General features: G+C 58.0%; 1 protein-coding gene and 2 long non-coding RNA genes across 4 annotated transcripts in view; 2 read left to right on the forward strand and 1 right to left on the reverse strand.

Moving 5' to 3' along the window:
- LOC144303524 (uncharacterized) lies at positions 1 to 11,479 on the reverse strand. The gene is made up of 3 exons (XR_013370561.1): positions 11,375 to 11,479; positions 2,179 to 2,268; positions 1 to 824 (listed from the first exon to the last, which is right to left on the reverse strand). It is a non-coding gene; the product is annotated as an uncharacterized LOC144303524 (long non-coding RNA).
- On the forward strand, positions 4,889 to 8,365 carry LOC144303523 (uncharacterized). 2 transcript variants are annotated; one of them, XR_013370560.1, is made up of 3 exons: positions 4,889 to 5,126; positions 6,564 to 6,829; positions 7,820 to 8,365. It is a non-coding gene; the product is annotated as an uncharacterized LOC144303523 (long non-coding RNA). The 2 variants fall into 2 exon arrangements; XR_013370559.1 differs by having other exon boundaries at positions 4,896 to 5,126; positions 6,625 to 6,829.
- Positions 10,175 to 19,224, forward strand: part of LOXL1 (lysyl oxidase like 1) — a 22,675-nt gene continuing 13,625 nt past the window's right edge. The window contains exon 1 of the mRNA XM_077881817.1: positions 10,175 to 11,483. Coding sequence (XP_077737943.1) covers positions 10,313 to 11,483 — 1,171 coding nt within the window. The 5' untranslated portion in view covers positions 10,175 to 10,312. The remainder of the gene's footprint in view (positions 11,484 to 19,224) is intronic.

Consider the following 19,224-nt stretch of genomic DNA (forward strand, 5'->3'; position numbering starts at 1 on the left):
GATTTCTACTATTTTGTTATTCAACATTGTTTCATAGATCCTAGCTAACACAGTTAGACAGGAAAAAGAGAACAAATTATATTTGCAAATATGATGGTCTTCTTAGAAAAACTAGGAAAATACAAAATTATCAGAACAGAAGGTTTAGTAAAGCGCCCAGTTATAAAATAACTACAGAAAAGTTCCCCTTTTCTACTTCCTACCAACCAGTTAGAAAACATAATGCTCACAACACAACACAACAAAAGATGCTATATTAGTTACCCATTGATGCATAACAGATTACCCCAAAGCTTAGTGGTTCAAAACATTTACCATCTCAGTTTCTGTGGGTCAGGAATCTGGGTGTGGCTTAGCTGAATTCTCTGTCTCAGGATCTTCCATGAAGCTATAATCAAGTTCTTAGCCATGGCTATGGTCTCTTCTGAAGGTTCACCTGGGAAAGCCCATCCACGTGGTTGCCGGCAGGATTCCATTCCTCATGTGTTCTTGGGCCAAGGGCCTCAGTTCCTTGCTACTTGTTGGCCAGAAGCCACCCTCAGTTCCCTGCCACCTGGGCTTCCCATAAGGTGGCTCACAATGCGGCAGCTGGTTTCATCAGAGCAGGCAAGTGAGAGGGTCAGAGGGAGTTCTTGCAAGACAAAAGTCACAGTTTCTTATAACGTAGACCCAGAAGTAGCATCCCATCACTTTTTGCCACATTCTATTCATTAGGAGCCAGTCACTAGGTCCATCCCACATACAAGGGGAGGGGATCATACAAGTAAGGACTTCCAGGGATCACTGGGAGCCATTTCAGAAGCTCCCGACCACAGACACAATTTCTGTATTTCATGAAAAGAAGCAAAAAACAAACAAAAATTTTTTAAAAAGAAGCAAAAAACACACTCATCTATAAAACAAAACTTTGCTAAAGAATAACAATAGAAGAGACCTTCGTAATAGAAAGATACACCATATTCCTGGATGGAAATGCTCAATGGTGTAAAGTTGTTTGTCACTAAATTAATCTATGAACTTTTTTTAAAAGATTTTATTTCTTTATTCATGAGAGACACAGAGGGAGAGAGGCAGAGACACAGGCAGAGGGAGAAGTAGGCTCCATGCAGGGAGCCCAATGGGGGACTCAATCCCATGACCCTGGGATCGCACCCTGAGCTGAAGACAGACGCTCAACTGCTGAGTCACCCAGGCGTCCCTTAATCTATAAACTTAATCCAATTCCAATTCACAGAGGGATTGTTTTGATTTTGTTTGCCTTGACAAAAAAATTCTAATGTTCACATAAATGACCAGAGCAAAACATAATTAAAAAATAATAAAAGGGGCTGTCATGATTATTAAAATAGGCAATGTCTGTGTAAAATAGGCAATGTCTCACAGGCCAATGGAACAGAACAGAAAGCCCAAACACATAAAATACATTCAGCATATGATTAAAAATGGTCTTTTAGATGACCAGAAAATGATTGATTCATTTATGATCAACTTTGGGGTAGTTGCTTAATTTGTTTTATTTTTTTTTATTTTTAATAATAAATTTATTTTTTATTGGTGTTCAATTTGCCAAAATACAGAATACACCCAGTGCTTAATTTGTTTTAAAGTTATGTTCTTACTTCTCATTATGCATGAAGACTAAATAGGTTAAAGAGTTAAAAAGTGAAATTTTGAGGGTACCTAGGGGGCACAGTCAGTTAAATGGCTAAGTCTTGGTTTCAACTCAGGTCATGATCTCAGGGTGGTGAGATGGAGCCCCACATCGGCTCCTCCTCCACACCCAGTTCGGAGGAGAATCTGCTTGAGATTTTCTCCTTCTGCCTCTCTCCATACATAAATAAATATTTTTTTAAAAAGTGAAATCAGAAATAAATATTCATTGAAAATGTATATATTCTTGGTGAAGGCAAAGGTCACACAACAAAGTCTGAGATCATAAGGGGAAATAAATAAAAATGAAGCACTTCAGCATATTAGTAAAGTATAAAAAATATCAATGCAAATGACAAACGTCAAAACTTCATTGTGCAAGATGTGACAAAGAGTTTTATATGGATAGGTGCTAAATATACTACATCTTATAAACGCATACTAAACAGATGAGTGTTACAATAGAAAATAGTTGAAGAATGTGACCAGGAAATTCACCATTTATTCATTTAGTCAATAAATATTTACCAAGTGCCTCCTATGTGCCAGACATAGTTCTAGGTTCTTAAGACACCCCAGTGACCAAGCCAACGTGTCTACCGCTATGGAGCTTACATTCTGCAGGGGAGAGACAGGCAACAAACAAATAAGTAAGTTGTGCGATATTTTAGAAACACTATGGGTAAAAGAGAAGAGTAAGTAAGATCAGTACTGAGGGGCCTCATTGAGAAGATGACAGTTGAACAAACCTTGAACAAGTTCAGAGTGCCATGGGGGGTGGGGCGAGGTAGGGTGCTGGAGGACAGAGTGAGGCTAGTAAGGCTGGTGCAGGGAGAGCCGGGCTCCAATTGAGGAGGACCCTGGAGCCACCAAGAGGGCTTTGGCTTTTATTCTCCGTGAATGGGGAACCGGTACTGGGTTTTAAGCAGAAGAGAGAAATTTTGACTTAAAAAAAGAAATTTTGACTTAGGTCTTAAATGGGCCATTCTGGCTACTGTCCTAGAATAGACTTGTGTACAAAGGTAGAGGCAGGGAAACCACGTGGAAGGTCAACAAACGCAGACAAAAGGCTCACTCTCACAAGTAATCAAAGAAATGCAACTAAAAAAAATACATCGACATATTTTATGCTTAATGTTTAATTCTCTTTGAAGAAGACAGTACACAGTAGTGATAAGAGCCAGGGCATTCTGGGCAGGTAAATGGAGACCACCTTTCTGGAACCAGCTGAATAACCTGTATCAAAACCTCAGAAATGTTCAAACCCTTTCTCTGGAAATCCAACTTCTAATGAATTAATCCAAGGTGCTAATAATGCCTGCTGCTTATTGAGTGTTTGTAAGCACTGTACTAAATATTCCCTATATATTTTTTAAAATTTTATTTATTTATGAGAGAGACAGAGAGAGAGAGAGAGAGAGAGAGACACACAGGCAGAAGGAGAAGCAGGCTCCATGCAGGGAGCCTGATGCGGGACTCCATCCCAGGTCTCCAGGATCACACCCTGGACTGAAGGCAGTGCTAAACCACTGAGCCACCGGGCTGCCCAAGGGAGGTTATTAATTAAATCATGATTTATCTACATAATTCAGTCATTAAAAATCTTATTGAAGAAAAATAGATGCAGCCAAGTGCTGATATAGGCAGAACTTTAAGGAGTTTCCTGCTACAATTTGCCAGCTGCTGTGATGTTTCTTGATCTAGGTGGAAGTTCCATGGGTGTGTTCACTTTGGGATCATTCATCAAAATGAACACTTTGCATACTTTACTGTGTATGTATTATAGTAAAAAAATTTTAAGTTATTTAAAAAATTTTAAGTTGCCAGATGCTTCTTCTCCTGGGGAACACAAAAAAGTCTGTGGAGCACGTCTTTTGGGGTCTCTGGAGTCCCCCTTGTATGTAGGCATATGGCTGGTAGCCACCACTTGCTCCATGGGGAATGAAGGAAGGATGTGGTTGGCCTCAGGGCAGATAGAAATTAAAGTAATCTCTACCACTCAATTTGCCCTCTTAACCAGTGGGTCAGGATCACCACTAGCTCCATGGGGAATGAAGGAAGGATGTGGTTGGCCTCAGGGCAGATAGAAATTAAGGTAATCCCTACCACTCAACTTGCCATCTTAACCAGTGGGTCAGGATATCCCAACCGAGATCTGAGTTCTTCCCGCCAGAGTGAACCTGAAGATCTGACTGTAGACTCTGGATCCGGGTTCCGTCCTAAAGGGGATGAAGGCTTAACAACGATCAATGTGAATACTGAAAAGGCAAGCAGGTCTTGACAGTTACTCTAACATGGGAAATGGTCATCAAATATGATTACATAAAGCAGGTCATAAAACAATATATGTAATATGATCTCAAAAATTTTTTTTTAAATATTTTATTTATTTGTTCATGAGAGACACACAGAGAGAGGCAGAGACATAAGCAGAGGGAGAAGCAGGCTCCCTGCAGAGCCTGATGCAGGACTCGATCCCGAGACCCTGGAATCATACCCTGAGCCGAATGCAGACACTCAACCACTGAGCCATCCAGGCATCCCTCAATTTTTTTTTAAAGAGGGGGGGAAAAACTGGAGAGAGTGGTTTTTGTCTATGTTACAGAGTAATTTATTTTATTAGCCTATATTCTCAATTTCCTATAACTGACATATTTTGTAATCTGCAATAAAAAGCTGTAGAATATGTAAGGGAGAGATTGCTGGTATCCTGTCTCTATTCCTCTTTCATACCCTGTGACCCCTACTTCCAGGACCCAAGCGGGCAAAACTCATCTCCTCGAGGACTCCTGGGGTGGGGAGGGGGGCGTCCCACACACTAAACTATAGGAAATACCAGCAGTGAAGAACCTTATTTTGTCCAGTCCTGTGGCATACAGTAGGAGCTTAATCCATACCTGTGACCATCATTTCCTCTTACCTGGAATTGCCTGCAAAACATCCCTTGAGTAGAAGCCCAAGCGTCAGGCTCAGCGCCTTGAAGCGCACCGGAGCCCGGGAGTGGGCACTGCTGTCTGCTGCCCCGAGGGCCCTGCTCCCTCGGAAGCCTGGAGCCACCTGCCCCACACACTGGCCCTTCAGCTCACTGCCTCCCCCACCAGAGGCAAATGAGCAAATTGCATGTGCCCCACAGAAAGCAAGCCACCTCACAAAGGTGTCGCAAGGACGGAGTCACACAGGGACAGGGATCAGGATCGGACGGACGGAGGACAGAAATTCTCTCAAAGGTCACAGAGCGCTGGCCCAGCACCCTCACCGCCACCCGGGGCTCTTCACCCTGGTCTTGCCTATTGTGTCACCCTCACTAGATGGCAAGCTCCTGGGAGAGCAGCCACGTGAGGCTTTTGTCCCCCTCCCACCCACCCACCACCGGCCCAGGGCCTGGCATTCAGCAGGCACGCAGGGGACCTGCTGACTGAATGTGCAGACAAATGAATAGTTGAGAGAAACATTGGCAGCAGAGACGCAGTGAGTGGGTAAGCCATGTGCGGGAACAGACAGATGGAAGAGACCGCGAGCCACAGAAGTGGAGGGGCGCGGAGAGGATGAGTGAATGAATGACAAGTTGGGGGGGGAGTGTTGAGAAAAAGAAGCAAAAAAGCTAAAGAAACCCAGTGAGACCCAAATGAAAGTTAAAGACACAGAGGCAGGAAAATTAAAGCAGAGAAAGGAGAGGAGCGAGGCTTCCCTTAGCCTTGCCAGGATGCCTTAGTCAGCACCCCTGGGTTCCTTCCTCAGTTTCCCTCCTCGGGGTTTACAGGGCTGGAGCCCGAGGCACTGGCACCCTGCTTGGTCTTGCCAGCTTTCTCCTTTGGGCAGGGGACTCCGTTGGCTCCTTCCCCACACTGCACGCGGGCTGAGGCCCACCTGCCGCCCCGAGCCCCGGAGCTGGACAGAGGGGGCTCTCCCCACAGCAGGCCCCTGCCGACAGCTTTGGCGCAACCCCACGGAGGGGCCTGAGGAGCAGCTGGGCCTCTAGTTTCTGGGCCTGGGGTTGGAGGCCTGGGGGTGGGAGCAGGGAAGGTTCCCATCGGCAGGCCCCAGCCCCGCCTGCCTCTGGAGTGGGGGCGGCGGGAGTCAGGAAAGGGAGAAGCTGGCCAGGCTGGTGGCCCAGGGGGACCGAGGGGCTTCCTGCCTCCGTGGAGACGGGCCTCGGTGCCCAGACTGTTATTTCAGCTCTGGTATTTCCAATCCCAGGGAACCAGGGTGGGGGAGGGGGCGGGCAGGGGCCCAGCTTGCGGGGAGGGAAGGCGAGTGGGAGGCAGCCAGAGCCACCGAACTCCTCCGGGTCCTAGAGAAGGGTGGCTCCTTTCCTCCCCGCACCGCCCCCACCCGCCCCCACCACATCTGTCCCTCGGAAAGGTCCTGACCTCACCTCCCCCACTTCCGGACTTCTCCAGAGTTCCAGCCCTGGAGAGACACTCCAAACCGAAGGGCCGCAGTCCCCGCCACGGCCCCTCCCTTGGCTTGGCTCCGGGACCGGAGCCCCCCTGCCTCCCTGACCGTTGTGCCAGATGTGGCTGCCGGGGAGGGGGGAGCAAGGCCTCAGCTGGCAGTGGTCACTCGGTGGTCCTCACTCTGCGGAGTCAGCGAGTTCTGGGTCAGCTCACCAGGCCTCCTCATGCAGCACTTCCTCCGGCCCCCCTTCCAGAGTCAGGGCCGGGGTACAGAGGTCAAGGCTGGGTGGGCCGGAGCTTCCGTTCCCAGTTCTGCACAAATCCCACCAGTGCCCTTTCCTGAGCTGCCCACCCAGGTGTCAGGGCCTGGGGGGGAGGGGGACGACTGCCTCCTTCCTCCTCCCTCCCGCATCACAGAAATGTTCAGACCCCCAGTGGGCCTCCTGGCCCTTCGCCCTGCAAAGCAGAGAGGACTCCCGCACTCAGTTCCTCCTCTGCTCCCCAAACCCTCTGCAGGTCAGGCCTAATGTTTCCTCACTCCTGCGTGGATTTTCCAGAACCTTGAGTTCCATCCCAGGGTCAGGCACGGGACACTAACTGCTCCCCGAGCCCAGCAACAGAGCAGCCCAGCCCAGATCCAAGCACACAGTCGGTCTCACTGAAGTCGTGCTCTCGACAAGCTTGCAGCCCTGCATAGCTGGCCCTCCGAGGTCCCTCGAGACTGGTTCCAAGTGACAGGAACTGGCAATAAGCCTCCACCAGGATGAAGTTTTGGAATATAGGTGAGATCTGGAGCCAGTGACCAAGAAAGAATTCATGAGACATCTTTGGTGCAAAACGGTGGTTTTATTAAAGCCCGGATGGGACCGGGAGACCCCTGGGCAGGATGAGCTGCTGCCCCGGGCCTGTGAGGGGTGGCTGAGCATATTCTTGCAGGGTTGGGGGAGCTATGCAAAAAGGGAGATTTCAAAAGCATTTTCATATGCTAAGGAGGACCTACACGGTACTGGAGGCCTTGCCATTGTCACGTTAAAGACTGCCTTTCCCTCTAGCAAGGCACTAACTAAGACAACTGGAAGCTTCCTAAAGAATGTCACACATATCCCACCCTGGGTGGGGGTTGTTTGCGGGACATCAGCTGTGCTTTGTCCTCAGCTAGCCCTGCTCCCTCATCAACCATATGGCTAGACCTTAAAAACGTGAGTGTGAATCCCAGCCTGTAAGGACAGGGCCCAGAGAGGAGCCCCCACGCCACCTCCTCACGTCCAGACAGCCCAGCCCAGCCTGGTGACTCAAGGGCCTCACTGGAGCCAACTCTGCACCCTCTGCAGCCCGGCCGGCCTCTCTAAGACGGCCACTCTGAAGGTTTTCAGTCGGAGGATGCCAGGACACCTCCAGAGACGGAGGCAGACGAGGCCTGGCCCTGTGTCTGGAGACAGGGAGTGGGGCAGGCTCCGCTGGGCTCACAGAGCTGCAGGAGGTGCAGACGGGAAGGCCAAAGAAGGTCAAGGGAGGGGGTGGAGAGGAGGGAGAAAGGGGGTGGTGCTCAGCGCCCCCTCCCCGAAAGGATCCCCCCCGCCCCAGTACCAGGAAGGGTGCTCGAGACAGATACAAACAGGAAAGGGGCAGAGCAAATGGGGGGGAACCCCCCATGGGAGATGAGCCCCGCCTCCTCTCTTCCCCTCTCACGGGTGCAGGAGGAGGAAGATAGTGGCCACATGCCTGGCGCCGAGCCAGGCACTTTTCATAATCTTCTCATTTCATCCTCCCAGATATGCCACAAGAAGGGTATTGTCACCCCCGAGATACAGACTGAAGACTGAAGCTCCGAGCACCTAACAGGCTTCCCCAGGGAATGGCTGAGGGCCGGGCCAGGTCCCCGGGGGGTCATCCTGGGGACCCCAGCTCTCTGCTCTCAGCAGGGACGGCTGGCAGGGCCGTGGCCCTGGCTCGGGGAACCTACGCAGAGGCCCAAGCTCTGTTCAGAGCAGAGTTTATTCAAACAGAGCCTAACAGGAAACTTGGCTCCTCTGACTCACTCTGATTCGACCTTATTAAGAAAAAAAGAAAGAGGAGCAGGAGCCAGCACTGGGTAGGGTTTCACGCCAAGAGCTGGCTCTCAGGCAGAGGCCAGTTGAGCTCGATAGCCTGTGCCCCCATCTCCCCACAACCCCATCTCTGCCTGGCTCTAGAAGAGGGGTCCTCTCCACTCTCAGCTGGTGGGGCTCCCCTACCTCGCAGCCATCCTCTGTCCTCCCTCCATCCTTCCTCTTCCCTCCCCCCTCCTTGACTGGGGGTACCCTGAGGCCTGTTTCCACTTCTCCTCCTCCTCTCCTGGCGCTGCTGCCCATCTGGCTGGTTGGAGGGCCCTACGGGACACCAGGGATTCCAAGCAGCTGGGGCCCGCACTGCAGGGGGCAGGCAGGAGGCCTCGAAGGCTTAACCCTCCAGGTCCCGGGCCCCCAGTGAGCCTGGCTCTTACTCTGGCTCCTTGTAGGAGCCAAACGGGTGACTCCTGGCCGGAGTCCCACCTGGGGTCCGAAACTTAACCCCACATGAGGTAACTGAGGGGCCTGTGTTGAAGGGTTGCCGGCAGGAGTCCGCTGAATGGAGCCTCACCCCAGGCACAGTGCAATGGGTGAACAAATGCCAGCTGGCAAGGGTGAGGGCCAGGGCTCCAGGGTCCCCGAGGAATGTCCACTCTGGTTTGCTTCTCCCAGGTGGGCTCCAGGAGTCTCCAAAGCAGAGGGGAATCTGCAGAGGCCAAGTGAAGGACAAGTTCTTCCTACGTGATGTAGAAGCACAGGAGGGAAATATTTGCCCTCCAGTTCATGCATGAGTGAGGCTGGGGAAGGCAGCCCAGGGGAGGCAGTCAGAGGGTGACTCCTTGGGTGCCAAGGTTCAAACTTCTGGCACCCCTCCTATCCCCGCTGTCCTCGGAGAAGACAGAGAAACTCTCAAAGCACTCTTGGGGACCATCTGCCCGAATCCCCCATTGATCAGATGTGGCAACTGGATCAGAACGGAGAAGGGCCTTGCCCAAGACCCCCCACCCACCCCCAGGGACTTCATCACAACAACAGGACCAGGCCTGGCTCTCCGGAACCCCCCTTCCTGCTGTTCCCTCAGCACTCGAGGCCTCCTCTGCTCCATCAAAGACAGCCCCTGGGTTGCATTTTACCCACAGGCACCCTCAGATTATTGCCAGGCTATGTTGATGAGAGAGAGAGAGAGAGAGAGAGAGAGAACAGAAACCATGCGATGCAATGTATGAGAAACTGACCTCTCCCGTGACTTCACAAGTTCTGTTGGGCACAGGGGCACACCCCGTTCTACACCCCGTTCTACAGACCAGGAGAGGAAGGCCAAGAGGTGTGCGGGGAGGGGGGAAAGGCTGACACTCCAGCCCCTTTGTGCGCAGGCCTAAGGAACTGGGGTCCAGAATCAGGGGGAGGGGGGATTCGGCATGTCCCCAAGGAGACCCATCAGGAGAGGAAGGCCAAGAGGTGTGCCAGGAGGGGGGAAAAGCTGACGCTCCAGCTCCAGCCCCTTTGTGCTCAGGCCTAAGGAACTGGGGTCCAGATTCAGGGGGAGGGGGGATTCGGCATGTCCCCATCAACAAGAAGGGGGGTCTCTTAGGGCTGGCTTCGGGGAAGGGGCGCTCGGGGAGTCCTGGGGGGGGGCGGCGGGAGTGAACAGGGGTTAGGGGCTCCTTCAGGGCCGGAGAAGCCAGTGCGGCGAGCCCAGGGATGCTGAGCCCAAGGCTGGGGGAAATGGTCCCAGGGCTGTCGACGCGGCTCCGCCTGCCAGGGCCCCGCGCGAGGCCTCCCGCCGCCCCCCCCCGCCCCCCCGCTTCACCGCCTTCCCCGGAGGCAGGTCTGCGGCTTGGCTGCGCGCTCGCTGGGGCGGCGGGAGCCGGGCCCGAAGCCGGCGGGCCGTAGGGCCGCGCGGAGGAGGCCCCGGCGGGCGGCCTCCCGGCCTCCAGGCCTCCCGGCGCGCCCGGCCCCGGCTCGTTCCCGCGGCGCGGGCGGCAGGTGCGGGGACCCCTCTCCCGCCGAGAGCCCCGCGCCCCGGGCGCCGCCCCGCCCCGCCCCGCCCCGCCCCGCCCGCGGCCTCGCCATGCCGTCCCCGGAGGAGCCGCGCCGCGCGGGGCCCGGCCGGCATGGACTCAGCTAGAGCCGCGGCGGGCGGAGCGCCGAGCCGTCGTGGAGGCCGCGGGCAGAGGAGCGCGCGCCGCGCCGCGGGGGCTGTGCCGAGGGGCCGCCATGGGTGCGGGCGCGGGCGCGGGCGCGGGCGGCGGGCTGCGGGCCCTGCTGTGGGGCGCCTGCCTCTGCGCCCTGGCGCGCGGGCAGGAGGCGCGGCCCGGGCAGGGCGCGGCCGCGGGGCGCTGGCGGCAGCTGATCCGCTGGGAGAACAACGGGCAGGTGTACAGCCTGCTCAACTCGGGCTCCGAGTACGTGGCGCCCGGGCCGCCGCGCCCCGACGGTAGCTCGCGGCTGCTGCTGGCCGGCGCCCCCCAGGCCCCGGCGCGGCGCGGCCCCGGAGGCCTCCGGCGCAGGCAGGCCCCGCCGCTCCCCGCGCTCCCCGCGCTCCCCCTGCAGCCGCTGCAGCCCCTGCAGCCCCTGCAGCCCCTGCAGCCCCTGCCCGGGCGCGCGGGCTCCGACACGGTGCGCGGCCAGGCGCGCCACCCCTTCGGCTTCGGCCAGGTGCCCGACAACTGGCGCGAGGTGGCGGTCGGGGACGGCGCGGGGCTGGCGCGGGTGCGCACGGCCGTGTCCCCGCCGCGCCACGGGGGCGGGGGCGCGGGCGCGGGCTCGTCCGTGGCGGCCTCGGCCTTCGCCGCCACCTACCGCCAGCAGCCCTCCTTCCCGCAGCCGTTCCCCCCGCCGCAGGCGCCCTTCGTCGGCCAGTACGAGGCCTACGACCCCGGGTCGCGCAGCTACGACCAGGGCTACGTGTACTACCGCGGCGGCGCGGGGGGCGCGCTGGCGGCGGCGGCGGCGGCCTCGGCCTCGGTCTCCGCGGGGGGCGCCTACCCGTTCCCGCCGCGGCCGCGCTACGAGGACTACGGCGGCGGCGGCGAGGAGCCCCCCGAGCTCCCGCCGCAGACCTTCTACCCCGGCGCGGAGCGGCCCTACGCGCCCCCGCCGCCCGCGCCCGCGCCCGACGGCCTGGACCGCCGCTACGCGCACAGCCTGTACCACGAGGCCGCCGGCCCCGAGCTCGCCGCCCCCGACGCGGGCCCCGCCGCGCCGCGCCTCGCCTGGCTCCCGCCCTACGCCCACGCCGAGCCGCAGCCGCCCTTCCGCGCGCCGGAGCCGCCCTACCTGCCGCTGCGCAGCTCGGACGCGCCCCCGCCCGGGGCCGAGCGGGCCGGCGCGCAGCAGGGGCGCCTCAGCGTGGGCAGCGTGTACCGGCCCAGCCCGAGCGGCCGCGGTGAGTACCCGCCCGGGACCCCCCCCGCGCCCCCGCGCCCCCGCGGCCTCCGGGGCCCCCAGGCCCGCGCGCACCCCTAGAGGCGGCACCTGGCCGGGCTTGGCGGGAGGAGGCCCCTGCACCTGCAGGTGGGGGTCAGCTGGGGACAAAGGGAAGGACGCTCTCCCCCTCCCCTGCCTGCCCCCCTCCCTTGTTTCAACGGAGTAGGGGGGCATCTGCCACCCGCCCCCCAGCCCCCTCCGCAGCGCCAGCCTCGCAGGGGGAAAGCTGGGTCTCGCTCGGGGTGGGTGCGCTAAGGCCTCCCGGGGGGATGCCCCTGGACGTGCAGCAAAATCCCAGCCCCTAGCATCTGTGAGCTTGGCCCGCGACGCGCAGGAAGTCAGGGGGGCACCTCGTGGCCCAGGCCGCAGTCCAGACTGAACGACAGGACTTCCCTCGGGGAGCAGGGGGGACACTGCCAGGGCCAGGCTGGCCAAGCTAGCGAGCGAGGCACCGACCCCGGGCGCAAAATTTAAGGCGGATGTCAAAAAAAGCTCAGGGATCAAGGAAAGTGACATGCTAATGCCTCTTGGGTCAAAAGTCATGCAAACGTCTAAGAAAAACCTGTGATGAACAGAGTAGTATCCCGCTTTCAAGCACAATTAGTAACCGAGCCCCGCCAAGCGCTGCGGGAGCCAGAGGCGGACTGATCCTGTACTTATTTGAAATGTTGATTATTTTGTTCCGTCACAGATTTTTCTGGCCACCGATTCTGAGTTTTAAAAAGTGTTGCTGCAAATACTACTTCTCTTGGCTACTGGTTTTTATTTTATTATTATTATTATTTTTTTTTATTTTTGGGTGCCCAGGCCCGTACCTCGCTCAGCTCAGCGGCTCCCGGGAGAGCCCCAGGAGGGAGCTGGAGACCGCCTCCCTCTGGCGTTTTCATTTTCAGCGGGGGAGAGGGTGGGGATGGATGCGAAACTGTGACCTGGTCTTGGGAAGGCCCAAGCCATCCGTACGGGAGAAGCCCGTGAAGGGACAACCCCGTGAAGCGGCAGCTTTCCTCCGGTGGACAGCTCCACACATGCTGTGGCAGACAGGCTTCCGCGCTGAGGGCCCCCGAGTGGCCTGGCCAAGGCTAGGTGGCTATTGCAAGTCCAAAGTCAGCTTCGATCAGGGTTTTCCGTTGAGCCCCTTCGGGCTGCAGTCACTGCCCCAGTTCTGTGCTCCACGCCAAGGTTGCTGTGCCAGGCGTACCAGGTGAGGGCTGAGCCCAGCAGGGCCCAGGGGGTACAGGCACAGCACCCCCAGCCTTTGCTCCTCTGCCTGTGTCCGCTCAGGAACTGCTGCCTTGTCTCTAGCCACACTGACCTGGGTGAGAGGGTGCTGCTTGGGGGTGGGGGTGGGGGAAGGGCTGCTGGAACCCAAGGCTAGGGGAGAGGTGTGTCCCCACTGGTAGCACCCACTCCCTCACATCCATGGCATAGCACTCAAGTTGGGTGCTGAATCCCACTTGGAGATTGGGACAGGAGCTAGATGGGGGGGCCCTGCTGTGCTCTGATGAAGCATGCGTCCTCCTGCCCACTGTGGCCTCCCCCACATCTGGGCCTCCAAGAGATTTGCTCTTGGAGGGGGCTACAAGCTGGGCATCGTCCGCTCCTAGAGCTCCTTGGAGGAGAGGGCAACCCATATATGGGGTGCTAAGCTTTCATGAGGCTTTTCTTAGGATACTCGACCTCAAAGTGGGGCTCAGTCAGAAGGGCATGGGAGAAATCTGAGGCCTCCAATGCCCCAGCACTCTGGCAGAGCTAGGCCTGGGACTCAGCACCTGCGTCCCAAGCCAGTGGGTTTTCTAGGGCCCCTCTTTGGCCTGACAGTTCTTAAAGTTCAGAGGCGACCGGCCAGGGCAAGGCCACGTCTGGAGTGGGGGTGCTCGGGGCTTATCGGTGTCTCTGGTCTTGCCCCTGAGCCCCACCGTTCATTTGGGGTTAAAGGCATTTTTGCTGTTGCTGGTAAGCATCAGATCCGGCCCCTGGTCTGGGAGAGGCATAGCAAAGGGGACACCTCAGTGCTGTGATGGGGCAGGCTTGCAGGGCATGAGCCGCGGGAGCCCAGATAAGGGGCCTCCCCAGGTGGGGGCTAGCGGCCCAGAGAGGACTTGCCAGAGGAGGAGGGATCTGTGCGTTGCTGCAGGTGACAGCCATCAGCACCCTCCAGGTGCTCCTTCCCCTGGTCATGAAGGGGATGGGGTGGGAGGTAGGAGGGAGCGTGGGGATGCAGGCTAGTTTGGGGCCCACAGAGAGACCAGAGAAGGAGCAGTACTTTCTCCCCCATCATTGATTTCCCCTTCCCACCCTGCTAGGCCCAGACCATGGAAAATCCCCGTTAAGAGAGGGCCAAGCCTTGTGCTTGAGCTCAGACCCCCAGGCCCGGTGTGGGAGTCCAAGGCAGATTCTCTGGGACTGACCTCATTCCTCCTGGCCACACACCCAGGGGTCTGAGGCTGGGTGCTGGCAGCCCATGTGTGTGGGCGTGGACGTGTCCTCACAACACCAAACACATGTGCGCTCCGCCCACGTCCCTCCATGTTTGGGCAGTTTCCAAGCGTCTGTCCAGAGCCCGGTTTATTCCTCTGGCGCCTGCACCTTCTCCCTCCCACCCAGGGCTGGGGCTGCCCAGGCCTCCTGCAATACCACTGTCTCCAGCTCTGCAACTTGTAACTGGAGAGAAGACCAGGAAGCAGAGGCCCAGAGAGGGTCACATACTTTGCCTGGCTCTCAGCAAATCCGGGCCGACGCCTGCACGGTGGCCCAGGGCTTCCAGGCCTAGGGGAGGCCTAGCTGCGCCCCCTGCACTGTGCCTCTCCCTCCGCCGTGGCCAGCCCCACCCTCCCCGCCTCCTGTGCCTGCTCCCGCCTCCCCACTCCACGGCCTCAGCTTCTCTGAGCTGGTGGTCTTTGGACTAAGAGGACTACTGGTCCCCGAAGACCACAGCTCTTCCCCCAGGCTCCCCCTCCTAGCCCCGGCCTGCTTCACCGGCGCTGGCAACCCCGTGGAAAGCAACATGGAGCGGCCCCGCTGGCCATTGTCCCAGGGCATCGCTGATGGCTGTGCCAGCCTTCCCTGGCCTGGTCCTGCGTCCCCGTCCTCCCACGGCCAATCAGAGCCCAGGACGAAGCCCTGGCTGCCTCCCCCCTGCTCCCCTGCTCCCAGCCTCTCCCCGGCCAGTCCCTCTACATGTGGGGCAGATAAAGCCTTGCAGTGCTGGCCGTATTACTCTCCTGCTCAAGAAAGTTCTGTAGCTCCCGAAGGCCTTCACCACAAAACAAACGCCTTAGCCTACTGCTCCTGAAGCAGAGGCACCTCCTTCTCTTCCTCCCCCGTCTCACCCCTCCACAGCCTCATGGGAACCAGGCTGCTCCCCGGCCTGGATGTTTCACCTCCCTGCACACCCAGCAGTGTTCCCAGCACACTCCCGTCTCCATCTAGCCGCTGCACCCAAGAAGCCAGATAGGACCCCCTAGTCCCTGAAAGCAGCCCTGGCTCGCTGTCCCCGTCCCTGTGCCTGAGCTAGCCCCTGAGCCCCTCCTCCCCTTCTCCAGGTAACCTCCCTGCCGCCACAGGGCTTAGAGTAGATGCAGGGAAGGACAGGAGCCGGCCTCTCCCCAAAAAGTGTCCAGAGTTCCAGCCTCAAGGCGGGGATTAGAGTAACGAGCCAGCCCTGATGACCCTGGGAGGACCCACACGCCACCTGCCCTGCGAGCAGGGTGGGGCAGGCTGAGCACCTCAGCCTCCTCCAGCAGTCCCCCAGGCTTCAGTTTCCCCAGCTGCAACCAGGGGAGGGGGGATGACACTAGCATTTATGGGCACTTTGCACATCACCGCCCTTAATTCCCGCCGCAGCCCCGAGCCGCTCCTGTCTTTGGTCCCATCTCATAGATAAGGTGACAGGCACAGCCTCTTGGTGGTGAAACCAGGTGGTGCGTCTGCATGACCTCCGATGCGGAGTTCTGACCACCAGCAGAATTTTGTTTGACTTTCTGTATTCTTGCTTGTCCTACGCACCTCATTTAGTGACTCCTTCATTTGGTAACTAAACAGGTACTTGACCGTCTGCTATGTTCCAGGCACTGGTTATGACAGGGTGAGATGGGACTGAGGATCTGCGAGGCTTTGGAAGCAAAGAGTCCCTTCCCAGTGGGATGTTTGCAAAGACTTGCCATTCTCACGCCAGACTCCAGAACATTTATGTCACAAGCCCTTAGCACGCTTCCTAAGTGTCTTCCTCTCTTCCTGGAGCTTTCCGAGGAGTCACTTAATCCCCAGGGCAACCCTAGGTACTGTTTATCATCCCCGTTTTGCAGATGAGTAAACTGAGGCCCCCAGAGGTTAAATGACTTGTCCAAAGTCACCTCGCTGGTGAGTGGTAGAGCCAGAATCACAACCCGGCCTCCCTTCTTACTTCCTGACGTTGTCTTGGCTGCTCCTTCAGAAGGAAATGGAGTCTTCAGGCCGAGGAAACTGTCTTAAAGGGTCAGACCAGTTGTGGAGACAGAGGGACCTGGGTCCCCTTCCTGCTCCCCTGTTTGGCAGTCGAAGGTCACTAGTGTCGGAACAAGCCAGTGTCCCTGGCAGCCTCATCGCAGGCAGACTTCCTGTCTCCTCTGTTATCTGGTTGCAGAGCCACATCCTCTCTCCCCTGGTCTCAAGCTGCACCATCCCTGCAAAAAGAGACGGCTCCTGTCTTAAATAATAGTCATGGAAGTTGGTATTTCTCGAGCATCGACCGTGCACCCGACGCTCTGCTAAGCACGGGATTTCTGTTTCCTCGTGTAGTGCCCCCAGCAGCCCCCGGAGGTAGCCGGTCCTGTGGCCCCGGCGGGGCTGGGAGCCAGGCCGCCCCTCTGCCCTGCTGGACCGCCCCAGCCTCTTGCTCCCGCCCCTCGGGGACGGGGTGGCTCCTTGCTTCTCTCAGGCCTAAACCCCCTGGAAAACCAGAATTTGGACTTTTGCCCTGAGTTTGCAGGCCTCACAGGCCTTTGGGGTAGTAGCACCAGGCTGTTGCCACCCTCCACCCAGGAGTTCTGGCCTCTTGTCCCCCCTCCTCCCTCTCTCCTAACCCTAGGGGTCCCCATTTCAGCGCCCTCTCCTCTCCGAAGGAGAGGTGTGTGCACGGGCGCGCACACACACACACACACACACACACACTGCGCCAGTAGCCCCAGCCTGAGTCCATCCCACTCCTGTCCGAGCCAAGAACACATGGAAAACTCCCCAGGGCCCTGCTGGAATGGCAGGAGAGGAGGGGGAGGAGGCGGGTGGTCCGCGCAGGCAGCCCACACCTGCTTCCAATTCCCGTGCCGGGCATTCCTGCGGAGCGGCAGTGGCTCAGCCAGGCCGTCGGCTCGGCCGGAAGGCGAGGCCGGGTCTGGTCCCCCCCTGCTCTGACCTAACAGCCTCCTTGCCACAGGCAGCTGGACCCAGAGGGCCTTTCTGTGTGGATTCGGGATTACCGGCCGGCGCCAGGCCTGGGTCCCTGCCCCCACCCCCCTTGCTTGATGGGCACTCAGGAACCGGGCCTTTCAGTGTCACCTAGCAATGGGCTGGTGCTGGTGTCAGAACGCCTGACCAGGAAGGGACTCGGGTCCCAGGGGTCTTTGCCATCAAAGCCCCAGGAAACAACCCGCCCTTCCTCCTGCTTGCAGACCAACTGCAACCGTGGGTTTTCCAACCCCAAAGCTAATCCTTTTCCAAAAGAAAGGCCTTTTGGAATCCGCCTCAGCCTTTGCTGGATAATGAAGTCTGCTCACGCAGGCAGAGGCCACCAGACCCTGCGGGTGTTCGCGCCTGTGCGTGCCAGGGCACACAGGTGCCAGGCCCTAAGCTGCGCACGTAGAGGTCAGGGAGGCCCCAGACCCAGGCCTGTCCTCCCCCGAAGTCTCGGCCCGGCAGCCAGAAACCAGGTTACAGGTTTCAGGGGCCTAAGCGCCCACCACCAGCTCACCGGCCTCTCTCCCACCTGCTTTGCCCCCATAGTTGGCGGGGGGCAGGCAAAGGGCAGTCCCTCCCACCCCTCTGGTTGAGGAGAAGAGATGGCATCTCCGGAGAAAAATCACCCACTCCAGAACTATTGAGGGCCTTACTGTTTGCCGGGCACAGTCTAGAGCGGAGTGTTAGCGGGAAGAGACAAAACCCTTGCCTTTGCGGACATTGTATTTTCCTGCCTAAACATAATAAATGGGGAAATGACAATGTGGTAAGGATGGTGGGAAAATAGAGGTAACTAGAAATCTGGCGTGGATGGGGAGGGGCAAGGAGAAGGTTGCAAAGGTGGTTAAGGTAGGCCTCACGAAGGGGACATTTGGGCAGAGAGGAGGCCAATGAGTGAGGCAGGCAACAATCAGGATGAGCATTCCAGGAAGGGGAAACCGCCAGTGCAAAGGCCCTGAGGCAGGGATTCCCTGGGGGTTTCAAGTGTATTCAGGTCTGGTTAGAACAGAGTAGAACTTGAGCTAGGGGTGTGATAGGAGGCAGGCCAGAGAGGCAGCAGGCCCTTAGAGGCCACTAGGAGGACTTTGGCTTTTCCTCTCCCTGCGTTGGGGAGCTACTGCAGGCTTCGAGCTGAGCAGTGACATTTGAACAGGGTCCCTGACTGCCGGGATCGGCAGCGAGGATGCAGGTGGGAGACGGAGAGGAGGCTGGTACAGAGACACAGGCAGGGGTGACGGCGCCGCGCAGGGCGCTAACAACGGAGGTGGTGGGAAGCCCGATTCAGGATCTCTTCTGGAGATGGAGCTGTGATGGGATTTCCCGATGGCTTGGACGTGGGGGTAAGAGGAAGACGGGTCAGGCGTACCACGAAGGTTTGTGGCCTGTGCAGCTGGAAGGAGACAGGTGCCCTGAGCTGAGATGGGAAGGCAGTGGGCTGAGCAGGTTTTGTAAGAAAGATGAAAGTTTGAGTCACTGGGAAGGGCCTGAGGGGCTGGGAGGGACCCAGGGGACAGAAGCAGCCACAGAGGCTTCAGGAGGTAAGGGCTGGGGGCACGGGGAACAGAGGGCAACGGGTTCGGGGGCTGTGTTCACAGCGAGGGGAAGAGCTCAAGGGAGTGAGGGGGCAAGAGGGCAGCAGACGGGCTTGGCCAGAGCCGAGGGTGGCTGACCCCCCCCCCCCACAAAAGGTTCAGCCCAACCTGCTTCCTGGGCAGCCTCTCAGCTGAACACTCCCAGATCCCCTGCTCAGAGTCGGGGCCCAAAGACTGGACCCTGCAGGGGTGTGTGTGTGTGTGTGTGTGTGTGTGTGTGTGTGTGTGTGTGTAAGCGAGCGGAATTCCAAGACCAGGCCCCGTGGCATCAGACCAGGACAGAAGAGGTCTGGTGTGCTAGGGAGCGGCCTCCTGACCCTTGGGCTGTGAGGTCTAGAAGGCCGGGTGGAGGCCAGACCACAGGCCTTAGCGGGCACCCTCAGAAGTCTGGGCCTGGCCGCCTGGCCTCCTGGCTGCTCACAGCTCCTTTGCCTGGGCTGGGGGCGCCCCTTCATGGCAGGACCAGCAAATCCCGCAGCCGCCCCGTCACACAGGTGCGGGCCAGGCCTGACAATTCAATGTCCTGATGATGAGACGAGGATTTCCCGGGGCTGGGGGCTCAGCCGCCAGCTCCCACCCTGGAGGCCCCGTCAGCTCCTCGCGGTGCAGGGAGAGCCCCTGAGCTCTCCCTCTCCGCTTTCCCAGCCTCGCTGCTGTCCCGTCCCACACATCTCTCCC

The sequence above is a fragment of the Canis aureus genome, chromosome 32 (assembly GCF_053574225.1).
Source record: "Canis aureus isolate CA01 chromosome 32, VMU_Caureus_v.1.0, whole genome shotgun sequence".
Classification (NCBI taxonomy): Eukaryota; Metazoa; Chordata; class Mammalia; order Carnivora; family Canidae; genus Canis; species Canis aureus.